This window comes from Mus musculus, chromosome 4 (genome assembly GCF_000001635.26).
Source record: "Mus musculus strain C57BL/6J chromosome 4, GRCm38.p6 C57BL/6J".
In the NCBI taxonomy this organism is placed as follows: domain Eukaryota; kingdom Metazoa; phylum Chordata; class Mammalia; order Rodentia; family Muridae; genus Mus; species Mus musculus.
The window spans coordinates 52,430,031-52,453,295 of record NC_000070.6 but is presented as its reverse complement, the minus strand read 5'-3'; the positions used below and the strand labels follow the sequence as shown (position 1 = coordinate 52,453,295).

At 39.1% G+C, this 23,265-nt stretch overlaps 1 protein-coding gene, 1 long non-coding RNA gene and 1 pseudogene across 3 annotated transcripts in view; 2 read left to right on the top strand and 1 right to left on the bottom strand.

Annotated features, from left to right (window-relative positions):
- Nucleotides 1-14,075, bottom strand: part of Smc2 (structural maintenance of chromosomes 2) — a 49,145-nt gene extending 35,070 nt beyond the window's left edge. Inside the window, exons 1-9 of one of the 2 annotated variants that reach the window (NM_001301412.1) lie at nucleotides 13,886-14,075; nucleotides 12,873-13,095; nucleotides 10,894-11,043; nucleotides 7,222-7,344; nucleotides 5,545-5,583; nucleotides 3,865-3,975; nucleotides 3,641-3,685; nucleotides 2,243-2,476; nucleotides 1,919-2,068 (exon numbers count right to left, since the gene is read on the bottom strand). In NM_001301412.1, coding sequence (NP_001288341.1) covers nucleotides 1,919-2,068; nucleotides 2,243-2,476; nucleotides 3,641-3,685; nucleotides 3,865-3,975; nucleotides 5,545-5,583; nucleotides 7,222-7,344; nucleotides 10,894-11,043; nucleotides 12,873-13,040 — 1,020 coding nt within the window. In that variant the 5' untranslated portion in view covers nucleotides 13,041-13,095; nucleotides 13,886-14,075. The remainder of the gene's footprint in view (nucleotides 1-1,918; nucleotides 2,069-2,242; nucleotides 2,477-3,640; nucleotides 3,686-3,864; nucleotides 3,976-5,544; nucleotides 5,584-7,221; nucleotides 7,345-10,893; nucleotides 11,044-12,872; nucleotides 13,096-13,885) is intronic. The other variant, NM_008017.4, reaches the window with a different exon arrangement.
- Tmc4-ps lies at nucleotides 7,870-9,548 on the top strand (annotated as a pseudogene).
- Nucleotides 14,076-14,331: 256 nt separating the features above from the next.
- On the top strand, nucleotides 14,332-23,012 carry Smc2os (structural maintenance of chromosomes 2, opposite strand). Its single transcript, NR_045175.1, has 2 exons — nucleotides 14,332-14,644; nucleotides 22,700-23,012. It is a non-coding gene; the product is annotated as a structural maintenance of chromosomes 2, opposite strand (long non-coding RNA).
- The last annotated feature ends 253 nt before the right edge of the window (nucleotides 23,013-23,265 follow it).

Genomic DNA, 23,265 nt, shown 5'->3' with positions numbered 1-23,265 from the left:
GGTCCCTTGACTACAGTTGTGATGCAGATGAGTCTGAACTCCTCTGGGTAAATTGTTTTCAGCCTGAGAAAACCAGATCACAAATTCTAGACTGTTGCTGACCTTCTCTAACTAATAACCTTGAGCACGTGTCACAAAATATCTTGTGTATGCATATTTTCTGTCTGTCTTACCAGACTTCTTTTCAAATGAGTTGCTAACCAGACAACCAGTACATAGTCAAACTGTTACACAGAGTTCATGGAAAAACTTAAGCCCAGCTTGATTTGAACACATGAAACTGACTATGTAGAGATACAGCAGTAAGAGAGTTCTCCCTAAGAAACAAGTGTAAATAGAAGATGGAGATGTCTATACACTAGCCTGGGGCATATAAACATTTACAAATCAAAAATAAAGGATACAGAAAAGGAAACAAAGAAAAAAAAGAGAGAGAGAGAAATGGAACAGTCTTATAACCTTGTGTTGAAGCTAAAGTACCTTTGTAAAAATAAGGGGGAAATAAGTCAAAACCAAGGCAGAGAACCACAACTTTAAAGCTTAATAAACCCGATTTAAAAGATAAACATAAAATCAATACATTTCTACAGCTGGGCACCACAAACAACTGTTAAAACATACTCAACATGCTTTGGCATTTTATTTAAAAATTTTCCACTGCTTGTTATTTATAATTATTTTACATATAACAGCAGTATCTGATAGGACACTGTGAAAAACATATTTTGTTTTCATGACTTTAAAGCAATGTCTACTTTCAATCACCCAATGGGAGCATCCTTGAACCACTCATGTGCTCTATCACACACAACACCTTTGAGATTAGACACTTCTAGTTATACGAATGACCTACCTTGCACTGGCTGCCTATTCAACTTTTATACTCACCTTCTCCCATCAGTTTCTGAATCATGAATGTTTCTTTACCCCACCTTTTTTTTTTAAAAAGACCAGGTCTCATTGAAACCAAAGCTGACCTCAAACTGGTACCCCAGCCTCCTGAGTGCTGGGATTCGGAGTCTGAGCTACTCTATTCATCACCACTGGATTTTTAAAAGCAGTGTCTATTTTATTAATTATTTAGTATATAATAAAATATACTAAATAATTAATAAAATAGACACTGCTTTATCTTGGACTAGTAAAACCAAGTAAAACCAAGCCCCTCAAAATTCTCCTATATTACCAGTCAGCTATTATGTCTATCCTTTTCAAGGAGATGTACCTTAAGAGTGATTTTTTACTCACTGGGCAGATGAGTAACACACCCATAACCCCAGTAATCCCGAGGCTGGTGTAGGAGAATCACATCAGTGCTCAGCACACAGGGAATTCCAAAACTGCCTGGAGTACAGAAGAGCCTTTGAGACATATAAACAAGATGCGGAGGGGAGCTGGAGGTTACCACACCCAGCTTTGCTGGTAGAGTTCTGCCTAGCATGGACAAGGCACACATACACGAGGCCTGACAGTGTACCCCTGTGGTCCTAGCATTTGGGAGGTATAATCACAAGACCAGGAGTTCAAAATCACCCTCAGCTACAAAGGGTGTGTGAGTAGTGGGTGCTAGGAAGTTAGAGCCTCGCCTCAATAAGGAAGAAATCATTGAGACTCACTCATGTATTTCCTGTAGTGCAATCAGGATCCTGCTTGGCCCTCAGAACACTCTGGGCACAACTTTCCTTATATCTCCTTTCCCCACTACTTATTCCTCCACATCAGTTACCACTGTATAACAACTATCTTACTTACTTACTTACTTTAGCATTTTCTCAACTAGACCCAAAAGGCAGAGAATTTTTTAAAATTATTTTTTCCCCAATTTTGTATTCCTGACCCAAACAACTAAACTTACCCCGTAGCTGACATTAAATATGAACAGTATAGACAAATAAATATTACTGGCAATAAATCTTACCTCAGCCATACTGTTTTGTAGCTCTTTGCGCTTGGTTTCTTCACTAGCTAGGTTTTTCTTCTTGAGGTCAAATGCACTTTGAGACTTAGTATTAACTCGCTGGGCTTCTGCACAAGCATCCTCTAGAGACTTGAGTTTGCCTCCAGTTTCCTAAAATCAGCACACACAATTCACATCACAACACATCATGTTAGTTTTCTTTTGTGGTTTTTACAAGCTATATCATTGCTTTTCTTTAACAAAGCAATGTGTAAAACACTGTCCAGTGAATCCTAAAGTCATGGTATAGTTTTACAGAGGTTTATCTAATTTGTTTGTTCTGACCTTATCTTTTCTTCTCTCCAATTCTTCGATTTCACAATTGAGAGCCTTTATTTTTTTTTCATTCTCTGACAGTACTTCTTGAAGATTTACTATTTTATCCTGCATTTCCTTTAGCTCCCCAGCTGAGCGTTCCTTGGTGTCTTCAGCCCGCAAAAACTGATAGGCAATGTATAAACGACTCAGATGCTCTATCTCCCGCATTACTTTCTGGTACTCCAAGTAAGAAGATCTTTCCTGAAAGAAAAGTCACAATAAAGAGTGATTCAAATTCATCCCTTTAAAACAAATTTAGGGAGGAACCTCACTCTAGCAAACTTAGGTAAATGTCTCTTTATATGATCTGATAGGTTTTTTTGTCATTAAGGTCGTTATTTAAAACTTATAGAAACTATAATCTCAGAACTCTGGCTTTTAAGACAACATTATATCATCTGTATAGAATTCTATAAGGCTGTGTGTGTGTGTGTGTGTGTGTGTGTGTGTGTGTGTGTGTGTGTGTGTAAAATATGATCAGTCTATTTAACGAGGAAATGTGTTCCACGGTTCATATACTGGTGATAGCAGTCTTCAAAGTGCACATAGCCATCAGGACACCCTATTAAACGTATTTGGCAATAGTGTTGCTATGATTCTTGCAGAACTTCCAAGTACAACCACCACCTGTGTCCACATTAGTGAAGCTGACTCACATAAGGACCTACAGAAGCAACATAGCAACCAAACTCTGTAAGCTGCAGATAGAGAAAACTTCGCAGTAGCTTCACTGTCTCTCCCGGACAAAAAAGGATCTGAAGGCCAGGCTTAAACTTCGAATTTATTATTTGCCAGTTTTCAGCCTTTCCAAATTACCTACACTATAAAGAGTTAAGGAATACCAAATTTTAAATAGCAGTTAGTAAGTCTTAAGTGGGTAAAAACAATGTGTTTTACAAACATTCCAATAGTGCCAAGTTTTAAGATGCCTGGTGTTGCAAATATTATACAGGAAACCCAATCCTACCATAAAATGCTGTACATGAACTGTAGTAATTACTATGATAGCTACTATTATAATCGGAATTCACTCTGACAAGGACCAATGTTAAGAGTTCTATCTTTTAAAATGTTCTAGTCAATACTAACTATCCAGTAAACCTGGATTTGCGACTCTTCAATAAAGTATTGCAATCTGTCATTAGCACTTCTAAAATGATCAAGATTAGCCTCTAATAGAATTGTGATTGGGCAGAAGAAACACATCCACTGCCAGGAGAAGGCGGGCCTAGAGTACTAATCTGAATGCATTTCATCTCACAGAAAAATTCCCAGTCAGTGACACTTCATCAGCACTTGTGTAACACAGGGTCTGCTAACAATTCTGAGAACAATCCTACTATATATCAAAGATATACAACATACCTCTTTTAATTTTTGAATCGTTGGAGTAATCTCTTCTTCCAGTATCTAGAATACAAAAGAAAGCCAATATTTTCAGTAAACCAGGTACCAACACAAAACACATCTAAGCGTCTGTTTTTTAAGACATGGAAAACAACTGAGAAGAAAAATATTTTCTCGATATATGACATAAAACTCCAAATGCAAGATTCTTCTCCAAAACTATTTCATGTTTTTTGAATTACCGTTTTTATTTCTTTCAGCTTAGCCTCCTTTTTTTCTATAGTTTTCTGGGCGGCTATTTTTTTGTACTCATACATCCTGGTTCCAGCAGCTTCTTCAATCATGGATAATATCTGGAATAACAATAGAATTAAGAATTCAAAGCAATGTCTCACTGAAATTTAACATTAATTATAACAATACATTGACCTCAACAGAACTTTACTATGTAACATATCATACTATAAAAGTTAATCAGACTAAAATATATATGACTATGACATTTAATTTTAAAGAAATATTTATAGCTTCATTCTTGCTCCTGAATCAAGTCTTCTGCTACATTAATTTACCAATCTTTTTTTTTTGTAAGATTTATTTATTAATATATGTAAGTACACTGTCACTGTCTTCAGACACTCCAGAAGAGGATCTTGTTGTGGATGGTTGTGAGCCACCATGTGGTTGCTGGGATTTGAACTCTGGACCTTTGGAAGAGCAGTCGGGTGTTCTTACCCACTGAGCCATCTCACCAGCCCCATTACCAATCTTTATTTCTAAGATTGAAGCTGCTAATTCTTTTTTTATTTTATTTTTGGCTTTTCAAGACAGGGTCTCTCTGTATAGCCCTGGCTGTCCTGGAACTCACTCTGTAAACCAGGCTGCCCTCAAACTCAGAAATCTGCCTGCCTCCCAAGTGCTGGGATTAAAGGCATACGCACCACTGCCTGGCTTGAAGCTGCTAATTCTTATTTTCCTTCAAGTACAAGCTTTTAAAAAAAAGGTAATTAAAAAAATAAAAAAGAAAGTAGCCCCACTCAGCTCCTGTTTTTTAAGTTTGCTCTTATAACTGTTTCACACTGGACTTCACTATTTTATTCCAAGGCTGAAGTATGGCATATTTGCTTATTGACTGTGGCACATGAATTAAGAGTTATGACAAGTAACTCTCTCTATACTTCCATTTCTCTACACAGTATCTTACACCGTCTCTAATAACTAAACAAAGCAATACAAATGCATGCCAGCACCTTTTAAAACAGCTTCTATTCTTCTTCAGTCCCAATCTCTAGAACAGTCTTTCTCAACCTTCCTAATGCTATGACCTCTTAATACAGTTCCTCATATGTGGTGACCCACAACCATAAAATTATTTTCATTGCTTTTTCATAACTATAATTTCGCTATTGTTATGAATAGTAATAAAAATATCTGATATGCAAGTTCCCTGATATGTGACCCCCGTGAAGGGTCATTCGACCACCAAAAGGAGTTGCTACCCACAGGTTGAGAACCACTGCTCTAGAGGATTTTTTTTCCCCTCTGAATCCATTATAATTTGTACATGCTAGTCAGGTTTAAACTAACAATTTCTCACTAATGTAGTACACCTGAGTGAAAGTAAACTTGACCTTATTTAAATACAGTAGTAAGATCAATCCCTTTAGCTCTTTTCAATAACAAGAATAAAAATAAAAAATCCACTTGATCATATCAACTATTTTCAAGGTACTTAAAAGTTCTTTGTTTCATATAATGTATTCTAGAAAAGAAAGTAACTTCATATACATGGTTTTTCCTTAGTAATTCATCCCAACATAGAACACTAGTTAGCTAGGCTGCTAAAATACAGTCAAGATCTTTAAACAATGGACACAGTGTTAAACGTGAAGCTTTTTTCTAATCGTTCTCAGTACTCTTACCTCTGGTGGTTTCATATTTAATACTTTCGTAATTCTGCCCTAAAAAGAAAACAGCAAATTTAGCATAACTACAATGAGCTATAGAAAATGTCATCTAAGCTGGACATTCAATGTTTAAGTGTAAGTGGCCGTTACTCATTGGTGTGGCAAAAGTTAAATTATTAAATGCTACGAAAGATAACGATACAAATTCCACAAGTTTAACTCAGGACATTTCTGAGAGGATCAGTAATAAAAACGTAGAAGTATGGGATTTTGAAACAAACATGTGGGCTTTTTAAGTATTTCTTGATGATTTCTAAACCCTGAAAAATCTATCTTCAGAAAGCAAACCACCAGGTCTGAAGTGAAATTGTATTTTGCTCAGTGGCAGGAAATCATCAATTGCATTCATTCCAAAAGCAATCTACTCAGGCCTCAGATTACGAGTCACAATTCAGAGTCTCTTGAAAGTAAGCTGTCAGCTTTGAAACCAGACTATAGTGAATATATTTTTATTTTAGTTAGTTTGGATATGTCCCTCATAATTCCTATGTTAGGGACTTAATCACCAAAGGGACAATGTTGAGAGGTGGGATTTAGTGACAGTTGCTTAGTGAAGATAGTAATGATATTCAGAGTGGTTTATTGTTGATTAAACACATAATAAAAAGTGAGTTCAGCCATACTTCATCTCTCATTCTCTCCCCTTTGATACCCTGTGTCTTGTTCATTGTCCTGCAATGATAGCCATAAACCAACAAAATAAACAAAAGAATCCTGTTGTTTAGAAAGTCACCAGTCTGCGCCTTTCCTTATATCAACATAAACTGAACAAACACATGATCCCATCAGGAGCCTGGCTTTGACTCCTGCTTTGATTCTGTTAAGGGTTAGATAAACCAAATAAAATAACAATATGTTTTATTTATTTATTAACAGTATATTATTTTACTTTTCATCTGCTTAAGTCTTGGAAGGACAGTTTTCAGTTTATCCTTGAAATAATAAAATGCTTTAAAATGGATCATTTAAAATAAGATAACAATTCAATGGTTTTGAGATCAAGTACTTCCCTACAGGGTTGAGTTAAAGGCATCATCCTCAAAGAAACATACCAGGTGAGGCTGTACGAACAGGACTCGATCATGAGAACACTGATCTAATCAATCTAATCATTGATGTAGTTATCACTGGAACGTTAGAAGGCTAGAAACTAGGGAATGTGGCAGTCTCACTGGAGAACTGGATTTTAAGGGCACAGCTGTCTCTCTCTCTGTTTCTTGGACTCCGAGAAGTGGGCAGCTTTACTCTGCCATGTCATTCCACTGTGGTGTTTCAGCCTCACCTCAGGCACACAGCAGCAGTGCTGGTCAACAATGGGCAAGAAACCTTGGAAACTGCAATGAAAAATCTTTCTTCCTGACTTTTTTAGGTGCTAGAGATGGAGGTGATTTTGTCAGCTATAAAAGTCTGACATGTGACTTTTCCCCCCTAACTTAGTACATATTGGCTTCACTTATAAAAAAAAAAAAACTGCAAACAAAACACATAATAGGAAAAATTCAGAAAATGCAAATAAAGATGGAAATAGAAAACACATATAAAGAAAAATTCCACAGTTCTCTTATGTAATAAACTAAAGGTAATAGGTAGCAAAATTACTCTGAAAGACAGAAAATGATGCCAACAAGATACCTGCATGATGAGAAAGTGAGGGTTGTTAACATTCAGGCCCACAGAACAAAAGAGATCTTGGACTCTGGTGTTGTTGGCATTCACTCCATTGATTAAGTATTTATTTCTGCCACCAATAACCACCTAAAAAGAAAGCATTTCACAAAGTTTAAAGATACAGAAACACTTTATACCAAAATAATACAGTATTGTCTATAATTTGCGCTATTCTGTATAAATAGCAGCACATCCAAAGCAGAAGAATAGTAGATACACCACAGACAGAAGGACTACTGACTTGGGTTAGGACAACTCAGGTACTTCCACTAACTAGTTAATGTAATTATGTATAACCTCCTAACCTGCATTGGACTAAGTATCTCAGTTCCCATCTTACTTCATTTTTCCAATATGTATACAATATATTTTTCTTTCTTGATCATGTTCTGAAATTGACCATACTTAGAAGTTGATATCTGTCTTTCCAATGAGAACAGAAATACTAGAAGCTAAAGATATACGCATTTTGGTATGAATTCTTGACAAAACTCTGAAAGAAATTCATTAAAATGACATTTGACAACTTCAAAGAGATATAGTGGTACTTCAGCTTGGGCTCATGATGACATTCTAGAACGTTTCTTGTTTAGATTTTATGGTCATTCTACAACTGCCACTTAGGGGATGGCTGTCGCATCTACCAGAGTAGGAAAGACTTAAGAGAGATTTAGCTCACAGCATTCAACAATCTCCAGGACACTTCAGTGATTGGTAAATACTTAACAAAGTTAAGCTACTTTCTTTTCAGGATTAGTAGGTTGGGAAGTATATTCTTAAATAAAAGTAGGATTTGTTTAAAAAAATGGCAAGAATAGTCTCATAACCAAAATAGAAAAAAAATGAACATTAAATATGGTTAGAGAGAACCCCAAAAAAGCAGCTGTTTATGGCTACCTAAAAACTCAACAAAAAAGTGAATTCTGCCTTGATCTAGCCAAATAAATATAATCAGAAGATTGATAAAATAAAGGAGAAAACCCATTTACAAACTAAGATGACAAGTGAAATTTAACAGAATTTATAAAATTAGTATAAATTAGAATTAGTTTTACACTTATAGTTAATTATTATACAATGAATTATATAGTTAACATAATTATATAAATTCCATTTCTAAAAATCGAAGTAATAAAATTAGTAAAAACAAAACTGAGAAGATGAAAACATTGATAAAAAAAAAAAAATTGCTGGGCAGTGGTGGCGCATGCCTTTAATCCCAGCACTTGGGAGGCAGAGGCAGGCAGATTTCTGAGTTCAAGGCCAGCCTGGTCTACAGAATGGGTTCCAGGACAGCCAGGGCTACACAGAGGGTTTCTCAAAACAACAACAACAACAACAAAAAAAAACAAAAACAAAAAACCCAAAAAAAAACAAAAAAGAAAAAAATTACGGACCAATGAAAGGCCCTTAATAACTTTGAAAGAAATAGTAGTGATCAAGCTAAATAATGACACATGTCCCGTGGTTTCAAGTCCTCTGATGCACACACGCTGCAGTGAAAGCCTGAGAGCCAGAGGAGTGTCTAAATGAAGCAACACTAGTTTTGTTCATATCTGTTTTCACTAGCCCTTTTTGTCACTCTACATTTGAGGCCATATAACTCAAAGAAAATTGTATGTGTGTGAGGGGAGGCAACAGAGAGGGTGCTCATACTTGGTGTGATTAGGCAAGTGAAGGAACTGGAAATAAGTTCAGTGAGAGCCCTGGTAGGGTTCCACTTAGAAAATATTTAGACCTGCAAACAACTTAAATATTGAAATATTAAAAAAAACAGATTTCATCTTGGAAGTTTCAAGTGAACCAAGACTAACTGCATAAAACTTTAAGTTCACAGACTTCTGCTGAATTTAAGATTAGGTTTTCATTTGGGCCCAGACCCCTGAGTCCATTGAGAGCTTCCCTCAGATCACTCAGAATTTTCTCTACTTTCTGGGAACCCAAGCTTTTACTATACCCCTTCTGATCTTCTCTAGCATCCTGATGATGTATACGGTAGCCCTGGCTAACTGTAACAGACGCCTCAGCTCTGAGCTCAAACGCCGGATAGAGACAGAAGTGCAGAATAAAGTCTTCCTAGCCCAGAGAGCGGTGGCTCTGAGTCCAACGAATGGAGCGTCCTGATAAGTCTGGCTGGACCTTCAGCCCCTCAGATCCACCGGAAGCTTCAGTGACTTCATATATCAAGCGATGGAACCATCTCATCTCTGGAACCAAATCCCATGCCCTCTGCCACCTGAATGCCACACTCTCAATTGAACTGTATTAATAAACAACAGTCAAGGCCGCTATGCATTTTGGGAGAAAAAAGATTAGTTTTTAATAACCTCTTTACAAAACCAGAATAGAATGCAAGATCTGAGGTAAAGGATGAGGTAAAAGGAAGCATTCACAGCGATGAAAGCTAAGCATGGCACAGCTTAAGTTCGAAGCATAGCTTAGTGCTTTCACGAGGAGGAAGACTCTAAAGATCTCTTTCACTGCTCTTAAAGATGACATAGCTTATGGGCCAAATACACACTTCATTATTGACTAAAGCAACATTATACAGTTGTCCAAGACTCTATACGAAAGATATTCTAATGGATTGTAGTCAGTACTCCTAAGAACCGCCCAGGCAGTTTTTTCTGAGCCATACAGCCAAACACATTAGATCTGAAAAGTTTGCAAGAGTTATATAGCAATTTCCTCCAAGAGAGAATATTCCTTCTTGACAAGAAGCTCCTTCAGACACAGGGTATTATTTCTAAGAGGAGGTGAAACATTCCATCCTATAGCAAAGCACCTTAAAATTCAGGAGGTAAACCATTTAAAACCTCCAGGAAAGCCCGAAACAGACCAGACTCACTGCCCACTCCCACGGCCCATTACGCTTATGCAAGAAGTACTGTTGAGAGACACTCTCAAATAAGATAGGCTGCAGACCAGCAACTACTTGAAAGATGCTGGGTTCAGCTGACCTGCCTCCAAGAGAAACTCTAAGTCAGTGGTCCTCAGCCTTACTAACGCTACTAGCCTTTGATACAGTTTCTCGGGAGGTTGAGAACCACTGCTGTATCATAGTGCAGTTCTGTGAAACAGTTTCTTCTAAGATTGGGATGTCCCATTCTGCAGGGAAGTTTAAAGAGAACAAACTCAAGGTAGCTTCAAGAAGTCCCTAAAGCTAACCAGACCACTAGGTGCCTTCCTGTGAGGGCAAGCAATAAGACCCGACTGCCCCAAGGAAGCTGAAGTGCAGGAAGACTCTTGAGAAGAGAAAAGCTACACAGACCACTGAGACCAGCCCAGCTACCTGGAAGAGTCTGGGCCCAGTGAGACTGCTCTAAAACTAGACCAAATGATAGAAAAGATACTCTCTCATCTGTCAAGTTGTCTGCAGGCTGTGCAGTGTGCTCTCTGTTCCTAGTTGTGTGAGCTATGGATGACGCAGCTGTCTTTGAGTCATTTCTACTTCTGTAAATAATTCCTCACCCCAAATCCTGTAAGTAATCCTAGTACAATTCAATGGTTTACCAAGCTGCACTGTGGTGGTATTCATGCTTTGGTCTATTGTTGGTTCTCTACTTGGGGTGAGCAGATCTTTCAAGAAACAATGCCACACAACATAAGCTATCCAGATATTTGACAGCTACTCACCTGTCTTGTTACTGTGATTTCATCATGAGCTTCAAATCCCAACGGACTCTGCTTTTTGTCAGAATTATCAAAAGTGATTGAAACAGAGGCTTTGGTAATCCCAGCCTGTCCATTTTTATAAACGAGATCTTGTAAATTTGAAGCCCGCACCTATAATTAAAAAGGGAAAGGAAAGTTCATTGACAAAGCATCATATTATACAAGAGCAGGATTAATACTATATGTGTTGTTCTGGAAAACCCACCTATATAGTGTTACGTTAAGTAAAAACAGGCAGCCACATCCGTCAGCAAGAAAAGCAAGGACTACAGACAATAACTTATAATATGTACTTTTTTCAATAGCACTTTCTTTCTGTTTTGAATTTCTACTGACTTAGCAAGAATTAATTTCAAAACTCAAGGAAGTACTGTCTATGAACTTCACTAGCCATCCCATGCCCATTAGTTCACTCTGATAGGGCATTCACTGTAAGCACAAGTGAAAGAACCAGTATTGGCTCAAGACACAAGAGTGAGGGAAGGAGAGGGAGAGGGAAAGGGAAAGGGGTATTTGTCCTGGGTTTGGGAGTAGAGACAACAAAGGACTGCCTCTGGGAGGGTGGGAGACAGCTGTGCTCCACAGACAAACAGCACTTTATAAACATAAATGGGAAACCCCCATGTTAGGATAAATTGGTTAATTTTGATTGGGCATTTTAATTAGGTGAGCCAGGGGGGGGGGGTGCTTTGATTGCTGGACTTCAATACTTTGATAGCTGGACCTTGGCAGTCAGCCTCAGGAGGCAGAAGTGACCAAAATAAGGGAATGGACCTTGGTGGCTAACTTTAGGAATGTAATCTAACAGTTTTTAGCAAGGCAGAGGGACTGGATGGAAGGGCATGGCCTGCTAGAGCCATATTTCCACGAGAGGCCAACAAGAGTCCCTTCAAAAAGAGCAGGTATGTTGGGTATCCTAAGTTTCTGGGCTAATATCCACTTATCAGGATACCCAAGATATAAGATACAATTTGCTAAACGCATGAAACTCAAGAAGAACGAGGACCAAAGTGTGGACACTTTGCCCCTTCTTAGAAATGGGAACAAAACACCCATGGAAGGAGTTACAGAGACAAAGCAAAGTTTGGAGCTGTGACGAAAGGATGGACTATCTAGAGACTGCCATATCCATGGATCCATCCCATAATCAGCTTCCAAACGCTGACACCATTGCACACACTAGCAAGATTTTGCTGAAAGGACCCAGACTATGCTGGGGCCTAGCAAACACAGAAGTGGATGCTCACTATTGGATGGATCACAAGGCTCCCAATGGAGGAGCTAGAGAAAGTACCCAAGGAGCTAAAGGGGTCTGCAACCCTATAGGTGGAACAACAATATGAACTAACCAGTACCCCGGAGCTCTTGACTCTAGCTGCATATGTATCAAAAGATAGCCTAGTCGGCCATCACTGGAAAGAGAGGCCCATTGGACTTGCAAACTTTATATGCCCCAGTAAAGGGGAACGCCAGGGCCAAAAAGGGGGAGTGAGTAGGTAAGGGAGTTGGGGGGTGGGTATGGGGGACTTTTGGGATAGCATTGGAAATGTAAGTGAGGAAAATACCTAATAAAAAATTAAAAAAAAAAAAAAAAAGAAATGTGGGAAACTAAAAAAAAAAAAAAAAAAAAAAAAGAGCAGGTATGGACTGAGAACAGAGACTACCCAATATAACAGTGCTGGTATGCTGGTATGGGTGTTACTCCCAACAGCTTAGGAGGACAAACCTCAGGCAAGGCCTCTGTATGTATCTTTTCGTCTGTCTACAGGATGAAACAGTAATAGTATTTGCTTAAACGGCTGCACTGCAACACAACATAACTCACATGAAGTACAAACAAAACACATGAAGTACAAACATGCAAAGAAAGAAAACCCAAAGTCTCCACAGATTAACAGATTCTCTTGCCAACACATAAGTCAGAAAAGCTGACACTTTACCTGGGACAGGTTGGAGATGCCTAGGAGAAAGCATATGGAGTCCAATATGTTGGATTTTCCACTACCATTTAAACCAGTGATCGCATTGAAGAGGGGGTCAAAACCATTGACTTCAGTCCTCTGTGCATAGGACTTGAATCCTTCGAGAATGATTGATTTAACATACATTTTCTAAACTGTCTTGGGTTAGTAAGCCTGTTAGGCAACAAGCTACAAGTCACGTCTGTATAAAACAGAAATAAGATCATTTATGTAGAATGTTAAAAACCCTCAAATCATAGTAAATACGACAGGATACACAATAACGTAAAGTAAAAAAAAAAAAAAAAAAAAAGAAAAGAAAAGAAAAGAAAAAATACACCTGCCAAACTACTTTTTCTCCTAAAAACAGCTGGCTCAGATTTTAAAACATCCAACCGTTAGCCAATGCCGGTAAGTTAAACCATTTAACCTAAAAATCATCTTTATCATTACTGTCCACTTTCCTAGGTTCGTGTTGCACTACAATACTGTAGTTAACAGAGACTACTAATTATTTCCCATTTCATTATCCTTGCCACAGACGACACTGGACTGAATACTCTTTACTGCACACCACTTAGCATACATCTTACAGGAGTCCTTCATGGATCTCCCTAATAGCACGCACACCCATCCTCTCCTTCCTTTTTCCTCCACAGCAGTAAAAGATGACATCAGTCGGCACCGTCTTTCCAACTCATTCTCGGTCCCGTTGTGCTTTTTTGCCTACATACGACCTTAACTCTGTTTACACTCGACTCTCAGAACCCGGGTAGTTAGTGAACCTTAAGGGCGAAGTGAATCCATTCTACTGCCTCGTTTTAAAATTCCGTGTTCTCTCGCTTGCCCAAGCCTTTCTCGATTCACCTTACGGATGAACAACAGTCAACATCTCTAATTCTCGCTTCAAGTCCCTCCTTGAGAATCTTGCCCACCCCTGTGCCTCATCTCCCGCCTGGACACCAGGCCGGGCCAAGAGCAGCACTACGCACCCGCCACAAAGCGGCTGGCCAGGGGAACCAGCAAAGTTCCAACCCGACGCGAAAGTGGACAGTGAGGCCACCCGACCTGTACTCAGGCGCTACCGGGCGAACGCCACCATCCCGGGCACCGCATCCGCTGCAGCCAACAACCGTGCCGGAACTGTTCCTTTGAATTTCGGCGCGAGCAAAGGACCCCAACTCCGAGGCGTCTGCGCTCTGTTGGTGCCTAGTATCTGCCTGACTGAAGCGCTTCCTCTTTTGCCCTAAGGAAAAACACAGAAACGACATAGCGACAATAAATAATAGTTTTAATATTGGAAGGTAGGAGACTATACCGTTTTGAACATGGAAAGCGAAAATGAAGATAGGTCGTGCTGACATCGCGTCAGGCATGCTCTGGGCAGCACCTCTTCCAGGTCTGGGCCTCGCGCGTTGCCGGCCCCGCCCTCTTTCTGGCCCTTTCAGGCTATCGGTCGGAGCCTTGGCTTCTGTCCGCAGGCTCCGCCCCCTCCCGGTCTACGCTCTTTGCTGCGGGGCGCGGCCGGGGCGGGCCGGGGCGGGGGCGGGCCGGGGGTCCCGGGACCCTTCGAGGATATTACAGGGTGGAAACCAACACTAGTGAGAAAAGTCCTCTGAGGCTTCATTTTCTACTAATTGAAGAGAAAGGCACTGGCTTTGAAAACACAAACCAAAACCAGTTCCAGTTTCCGGAGGGGACTGTAGGCCTGCAGTATGTGGAGTTTGGTGGAAGATGCTAGGCAAACGGCTGTAAGATTTTTTTTTTTTTTTTTATGCCGAAAACCTGTTTAATGATAAGCAGTGGCTGACGTACCGGTTCACGAAATGTTGCTGAAGCTTCTTAATAACAGTTTGTATTTACAGAGTTCTGTAGATCGGGTAGCTGTGTTTCAAAGGCTGTCAAGAATTTCCTCAACAAACGTGGAACCCTAGTGTTTCCTTTTGTACAGACGAGTTTATTGAATCACTGGGTTAAACGACTTATAAGTGAAGAGAGATTTTTGTTCCAGGCTGCCTAACTACAGAGTGTGTACTCCTAAACTTATTATCTACAACTGCTAATTTTACATTGCTAGTTAGAGCTGATCCCCATCAACTATGTAATTTAAAAAAAAAATGGTGTTGGGATTATTTATATTTAAGCATCAATACTAAGAGAAGGGCTTAGCTTTGTTTTTTTTATTGAAAATTTATTTTTTTTCCTACCGTATATTCCGATTAGTTTTCTCCGCCCCAACCTCTCCTAGAACCTCCTCCATTTCCACACTCACCCAAATCCACACATTTTCTTTTCTCTTTCTCATAAGAATATAAACAGACATCTAAAATGATGATGATAAAATAAGATTTTAAAAACAGAAGGACCAAATAAACAGGAGGGGGAAAAAAGCCAAAGAAAGAGCATTAGAGACACAATGAGACACATTCACACAGAGATATACACACAAAACATAAAAACAAAAGCAGAAACCATAATACATAATAAACAAAAGATTTTTAATATTAAATGGAAATGTTCAGACAAAGCAGTGTGAGACAAAAACCCTCTAAAAATACCATTAAGTTCGTTTTATGTTGGCCATCTATTGCTAGGCATCGGGAGGGACTACCCTTAAATATGGTTTGTACACCCAGACATCACTGGAAAAATGATTTGCTCTGCAGCAGTTATCAATTGGATATAGCTTCTGGGTTAGGATGGAGGATTGTTTCTATTTTCCCTCTCAATACTGGCTTAGAACTGCAGGTCCTGTGCATGCTGAAATTTACAGTGGTAGACAGGGAGGAAAGTGAAGATCGCCTTCCTGAACCTGAGAACTTCCTAGGCAAGCATTGGCAGCAGGTTCTCAAGTAAAAAGTGCCAGACTGCCTGGCAGTGGTGGCGCGCGCCTTTAATCCCAGCACTTGGGAGGCAGAGGCAGGCGGATTTTTGAGTTCGAGGCCATCCTGGTCTACAGAGTGAGTTCCAGGACAGCCAGGGCTATACAGAGAAACCCTGCCTCGAAAAACAAAGAAACAAAAAAGAAACAGTACAGTATCTATAATAGTATGCTACCTGCCTTCCTGTGGTATCAGCCTATTTGTCTGTGAAATTAGCTAACACCACTTTAATAAAGATATTTTGTCTGGTGTAATTCCTACTACTCTTGAACTCCAATGACTTGACTTATTTATGTTGGCTCTGTTGAATTATACATTTTCACCTTCAGCTCTGCTATATTCCTTTGATCACTTTTTTATGAATAAGGAATTTTGATTTTTAGACAAATCTAACATGGATTTTCACAAATTTTATTACTTGCTTGGGGGATAAAAATTTAAGACAGATATTAAGACAGACATCATTAGTATGTTGGCTACCTTAATAGACGAATAGCTAGATGATATCCTTAAGACAAATGGATAAAAATGTACAGGTACTTAAGTATTTAAGTGTACTCTTTTATTATGCTGTACTCATTATATAAAATGATAGGTTTCATTATGACATATTTCTATATGTAGAGTATGTCTCCTTTGCTCATATCACCCCTCCGTTATTGTCTATACCTTTTCTGTGATGCTAATCTCTTTCTTTCTAAGTAGTTTTGGGTTTTGTTTTTTGATATTTCTCTTTTTTTTCATTTTTAGTAGTTTTTTTTTAATTGGATATTTTATTTATTTACATTTCAAATGTTATCTCCTTTCCCGATTTCCCCTCCAGAAACTCCCTATCCCTTCCCCCCTCCTCCTGCTTCTATGAGGGTGTTCTCCCACCCACTCACTCCCACCTCCCTGCCCTCAAATTCCCCTACAAAGGGGCATCCAGCCTTCATAGGAACAAGGGCCTCTTCTCCTATGGATACCCTACAAGGCCATTCTCTGCTACATATACAGCTGGAGCCATGGGTCCCTCCATGTGTAGTCTTTGGTTGGTGGTTTAGACCCTGGGAGCTCTGGTTGGTTGATATTGTTCTTCCTATGGGTTGCAAACCATTCAGCTCCTTCAGTCTTTTCTCTAACTCCTCCATTGGGGACCCAGTGGTAAGTTGAATGATTGGCCACAATCATGCACCTCTGTATTTGTCAGGCTCTAGCAGAGCCTCCCAGGCGACAGCTATATCAGGCTCCTGTCAACATGCTCTTCTTGACATCCACAATAGTGTCTGCTTTGGTGACTGTATATGGGATGGGTCCCCAGGTGGGGCAGTCTCTGGATGGCCTTTCCTTCAGTCTCTGCTCCACACTTTGTCTCTGTAATTGCTCCGTTGAGTATTTTGTTACTCCTAAGAAAGACCAAAGCTCCCACATTTTGGTCTTCCATCTTCTTGAACTTCATGTGATCTGTTAATTGTATCTTGGGTATTCCGAACTTTTGGGCTAATATCCACTTAACAGTGAATCATACTATGTGTGTTCTTTTGTGATTGGGTTACCTCACTCAGGATGGTATTTTCTAATCCCATTCATTTGCCTAAGAATTTCATAAATTCATTGTTTTTAATAGCTGAGTAGTACTCCATTGTGCAAATGTACCACATTTTCTGTATTCATACTTCTGTTGAGTGACATCTGGGTTATTTCCAGCTTCTGGCTATTATAAATAAGGCTGCTATGAACACAGTGGAGCATGTGTCCTTATGACAAGTTGCAACATCTTCTGGGTATATGCCCAGGAGAAGTATTGCTGGATCTTCCGGTTGTACTATGTCCAATTTAGTGAGGAACTACGGAACTGATTTCTAGAGTGGTTGTACCAGTTTGCAATCCCACCAGCAATGGAAGAGTGTTCCTCATTCTCCACATCCTCACCAGCATCTGCTGTCACCTGAATTTTTGATCTTAGCCATTCTGACTGGTATGAGGTGGAATCTCAGGATTGTTTTGATTTGCATTTCCCTGATGAATAAGGATGCTGAACATTTCTTCTTTAGGTGCTTCTCGACCATTTGAGTTTCCTCAGTGAGAATTCTTTGTTTAGCTTTGTACCCCATTTTTAATAGGGTTATTTGATTGTCTGGAGTCTTAATTTCTTGAGTTCTTTATATATATATATTGGATATTAGCTCTCTATCTGTTGTAGGATTGGTAAAGACAGTTTCCCAATTTGTTGGTTGCTGTTTTGTCCTATTGTCAGTGTTCTTGCCTTTCAGAACCTTTGCAATTTTATGAGGTCCCATTTGTCAATTCCTGATCTCACAGCATAAGCCATTGGTGTCCTTTTCAGGAAATTTCCCCCTGTGCCCATGTCTTCTAGACTCTTCCCCACTTTCTCTTCTGTTGGTTTCAGTGTATCTGGTTTTATGTGGAGGTCCTTGATCCACTTGGACTTGAGCTTTGTACGAGGAGATAAGAATGAGTTGATTTGCATTCTTCTACATGCTGACCTCCAGTTAAACCTGCCCCATTTGTTGAAAATGCTGTCTTTTTTCCACTGGATGGTTTTAGCTTTTTTGTCAAAGATCAAGTGACAATAGGTGTGTGGCTTCATTTTTTGGTCTTCAATTCTATTCCATTGATCTTCCTGCCTGTCTCTGTACCAATACCATGCAATTTTTATCACTATTGCTCTGTAATATAGCTTGAGGTCAGGGATGGTGATTCCCCTAGAAGTTCTTTTATTGTTGAGAATAGTTTTTGCTATCGTGGGTTTTTTGTTAATACAGATGAATTTGCAAGTTGTTCTTTTTAATCTATGAAAAATTGAGTTGGGATTTTGATGGGGATTTCATTGAATCTCTTGATTGCTTTTGGCAAGATGGCCCTTTTTACTATATTAATCCTGTCAATCCATGAACATGGGAGATTTTTCCATCTTCTGAGATCTTTGATTTCTTTCTTTAGAGACTTGAAGTTCTTGTCATATAGATCTTTCCAATGCTTGGTTAGAATCACACCAAGGTATTTTATATTATTTGTGACTATTGTGAAGGGTTTCCTTTCAATAATTTCTTTCTCAGCCTGTTTATCCTTTGTGTAGAAAAAGGGTACTGACTTGTTTAAGTTAATTTTATATCCAGCCACTTTGCTGGATATCAGATTTAGAAGTTCTCTGGTGGAATTTTTGGGGTCACTAAATATACTATCATAGCATCTACAAATAGTGATATTTTGACTTCTTCCTTTCCAATTTGTATCTCTCTGATCTCCTTTTGTTGTCTAATTGCTCTGGCTAGGTCTACTATATTGAATAGGTAGGGAGAGAGTGGGCAGCCTTATTTAGTCCCTGATTTTAGTGGGATTGCTTAAAGTTTCTCTCCATTTAGTTTGATGTTGGCTACTGATTTGCTGTATATTGCTTTTACTATGTTTAGGTATGAACTTTGAATTCCTAATCTTTCCAAGTCTTTTACCATGAAGGGATGTTGAATTTTGTCAAATGCTTTCTCAGCATCTAATGAGATGATCATATGATTTAGTCAGTCTAAATAGTCTTTCTAAGAATTTTTTTAAAAAAATCTAGATTCCATATATAAATTAGTGGTGCAAATAAAATAAAGTACAAAATAGTAGTTCAAAACCTTCCTAATGCTGTGACCCTCATACAGGTCCTCATGTTGTGGTGATTCCCCAACCATAAAATTATTTGATACAGGCTGGAGAGATGGCTTGGTGTTTAAGAGCACTGACTGTTCTTTCAGAGGTCCTGAGTTCAATTCTCAGCAACCACATGGTGACTCACAACCATCTGTAATGGGATCTGATGCCCTCTTCTGGTGTGTGTGAAGACAATGACAGTGTACTAGTATACATAAAATAAATCTTTTAAAAAATTATTTTGTTACGTATGAAATTACTGAAGGACTGTAATTTTGCTACTGTTTGGACCCACAAGTTGAGGACCTCTGATAACAGATAAGACATAGTATTTGTCTTTTTGTGTATTTTATTTCTCTTAACAAGATGGTCTCATATTCCATCGATTTTCCTGCAAATACATCATTCATTTTTCCAATGGATGAAGAAATCTAAATCAACCTACAAAAGAGAAACTTGGTCATCTGTTTATGTCTATGAGTGAACTTTTTCTGCATAAGGACATTGAGATGTTTACCTACATCAGAACTGTTTACTAAAATTTCTCACAAGAGTTGTGATCTCATTAGTTTTAGTCTTGGTACATTCCAGAAACAAGAATTCTTGTTACAGAGGGACTTGAGAAATCACTAACAGGTAGAAGTTTTGTGGCGGGCTGGTGAGATGGCTCAGTGGGTAAGAGCACCTGACTGCTCTTCCGAAGGTCCAGAGTTCAAATCCCAGCAACCACATGGTGGCTCACAACCACCCGTAACAAGATCTGACTCCCTCTTCTGGTGTGTCTGAAGATAGCTACAGTGTACTTACTATAATAATAAATAAAAAATCTTTAAAAAAAAAAAGAAGAAGTTTTGTGGCTTTGCCTTCTGAGATCAGAGGTAGAGAATGAAAAGGCACAAACCCATTGATACTCTCCAATTTGGAGTTGAGATGGCTGGTACCAGACCACCCGAAGAGATACAGTGTAAATGTCAGTGCTCTTGCTTCATCACCCTGGGCTAAAAACTAATGAATGCTTCAAACTGCAGACTCCTAAAGAGCAGGTAGGCTTTCAGTCATTATGTGAAACACTGTCAAAAGGCTTACTGAGGTGCCCATTGCATAGCAAAGTGCCTGCTGCTAGCCAGGGTGTTCAGTACCTATGGCCCCACTCAGCTCTTTTCACTAAGCCCCCATTAAACCTCTCCAGTCTGTCTGCTTAGCTTCCCTTTCCCCAGCTTCTCTTTTCTGTAAAAACTGCCATTTTGGCCATGTGTTCTCTTCTCCCTTCTTGGTCTTTTTGGTTCCCTTGGCTCTCTTGTTTCCTTCCTCTCTTCCTCTCCTTAACCCCCCTCCTCTTATGGGTGGGTTCACTATTTTTCTGGTCTGGACTCTTGCAGATGTCTCTGGCTGTACTCCCTCATATCTACAGTAAAAACCTTCTTCTCAGCCATACCTTTGAGTGGTCCTGTCCTCAGTTCATTAAATACAAATGTGGCCTGAGTTTCAGTCCCTAAAGGATAGCAGGAGCCCTCGGGTTGCTGTGCTTGAGAAACTCTGTCACCATTCCAGTTCCCCTTAACACTTTCACAGAAAGACTGTGCTTAGACCTGTGCATTATAATTTCAATGATGGCATTGTTTCTAAAACTAACCTTTCTTTCTTTCTTTCTTTCTTTCTTTCTTTCTTTCTTTCTTTCTTTCTTTCTTTCTTTCTTTCTCTCTCTCTCTCTCTCTCTCTCTCTCTCTCTCTCTCTCCCTCCCTCCCTCCCTCCCTCCCTCCCTCCCTTCCTTCCTTCCTCTTCCTCCTCTTCCTCCTCCTCCTCCTCCTCCTCCTCCTCCTCCTCCTCCTCCTCCTCCTCCTCCTCCTCCTCCTCCTCCTTCTTCTTCTTCTTCTTCTTCTTCTGGTATAACTTTTTTATTTTGGCTCTTTGATCAGATCCAAGCTCAAAGGGGATGATTAAATGACAGTGCTGGGTAGGTCTCTTGTGTTCAAGAGCACATGTTTATCCATGTCTTTTGTTTTGTTTTGCTTTTGCTGACCCCGACTTACAGATTTTCTCATTCTCTCACATAGCTGTTCTTGAAACCCCAGTGATTACTAAAGATGTCTAGAATCTTCTCTTGTGAAAATATATTTACACATTACTAACAAAATCTAGTGAGATCCTACCCATTTTATATTTATCCTTTTCCAGGTAGCAAGGCCTGAGCAGTCTCTCTTTGCTGTGTCAAGTGCTCATATGGATGTTTACTGTCTCTTCCTGATTTTCTCTTAATTGTTCTCCTGTCATGGTGACCCCTTACTGAGTTTCTTTGGTTTTTGTTTGTTCTTTAAATCAACATCAGACTCGCCTCTCCCTCCACCAGTTGGTTTCTTTCTGTTACCTAACTCAGTTCTTCCCAGATCCCAGATAAACTCTGCACACATATTTTTTCCCACAAGATAAGCAATTATACCAATACTACGTGTTATACAATTTTGTAGGCCTCCATAGTCAAAATAGCTTTTGTCCAAATTCTAGCTTCATTTTTTTTTTTTTATTAAACTCCAAGACTTGGTAGCAGCCTATCTCTGTTCTTCCTATATAACCCTAGTGTTTGTTTTGTTAATCCCAAAGATAGGAGAAAGACCACCAACACAAATCATTATGGTCAAATTAATTAAAGCAAACAAAGTAAGTGTTTTAAGATTTGTGTACACAGGCTTTCTCCTCCTAAGGCAGGGTACAAGAGGTCAACACTGGATGTGAGGAAAATGAGGCTTTTGTAGATCAAAGGTAAAGGGTTTCCAAATGGGGGATTAGGTGGTCAAAATACATGGGGTTACAGGAGCAGAACATAGACATAACAAGTCATTCCCAGTGACCTCCTGAAACAAAAGACATGGTTGTAAGGTGGGCTTAACGAGGTAGTCAAAAACCACAGATAGTCATAGGTGGGCATATAAGCTTTTCAAACAAAGGTAGTATTGCAAGTTGGTTATAAACAACTTCTTGAAACAATGACATGATTGCCATTCCTGGAACAGGCAGTAGAGATCCATTTATAGTTAAGGTTACAGATGCAGCTTAGCCCAATCCTTGGAAAACAGAAGTTTAATCATAAACAGACCTAATTTGTCTTTCCTGTAAGATGGCTTTTAAGACTAGGCCAGAGGCAGGCTGGTTCTTCAGTTACTGTCTCAGGTATGATATCTCTCTTCTGTAAACACCTTTGGTGAGCATTTTTATTAACCTTCACTTCTTTTTGCAGAACTGCCTTTTATCATCTTTTCTCAAACTATATTTCTATTGTCGTTTCTCTTCAGATTTTCATCTCTTGCACGATTGCAGCGAAGCACCAACTGATGACAAAAGGAAGTACTTCAAAATTTTGCTAGTGAATATGTGGATTGAATGCCCAGAAGCAGTTATGAAGCATTTAGTGTGCCATCTGAACTTTAACTTTGATATTCCTAATGTATTGATGTTTACATCTTCATCTATCTTCTTATAACCACTTACGTATTCATTTAACTCTTTATACACTTCTGACATATGTTCGTTTTATGGTAGACCGTTTGACACATATCCATGTTAAACACCTATTAAAAATGACCAAACATTGGTTAATATGAGCAAGTTATTACTATTTGTGTGTGTAAGCCAGTGTTTAGTAAAACCACTGAGCTAGGCAACTCTGTGGATAGAAAGTTGAAAGTCTTACTGGGGAATCTAGTCACTCTCAGAGAGTGGTTAGAGAGAACAGCAGAAAAACAAAGACAAACAAGCAAGCAAAATCAGAGAAAGTTTCATCAATTTTAAAAAGGGGTAAGCGGTGTGGCACACCTTTAATCAGCAGTTGAGAGGCAAAGGCAGGTGGATCTATGTGAGT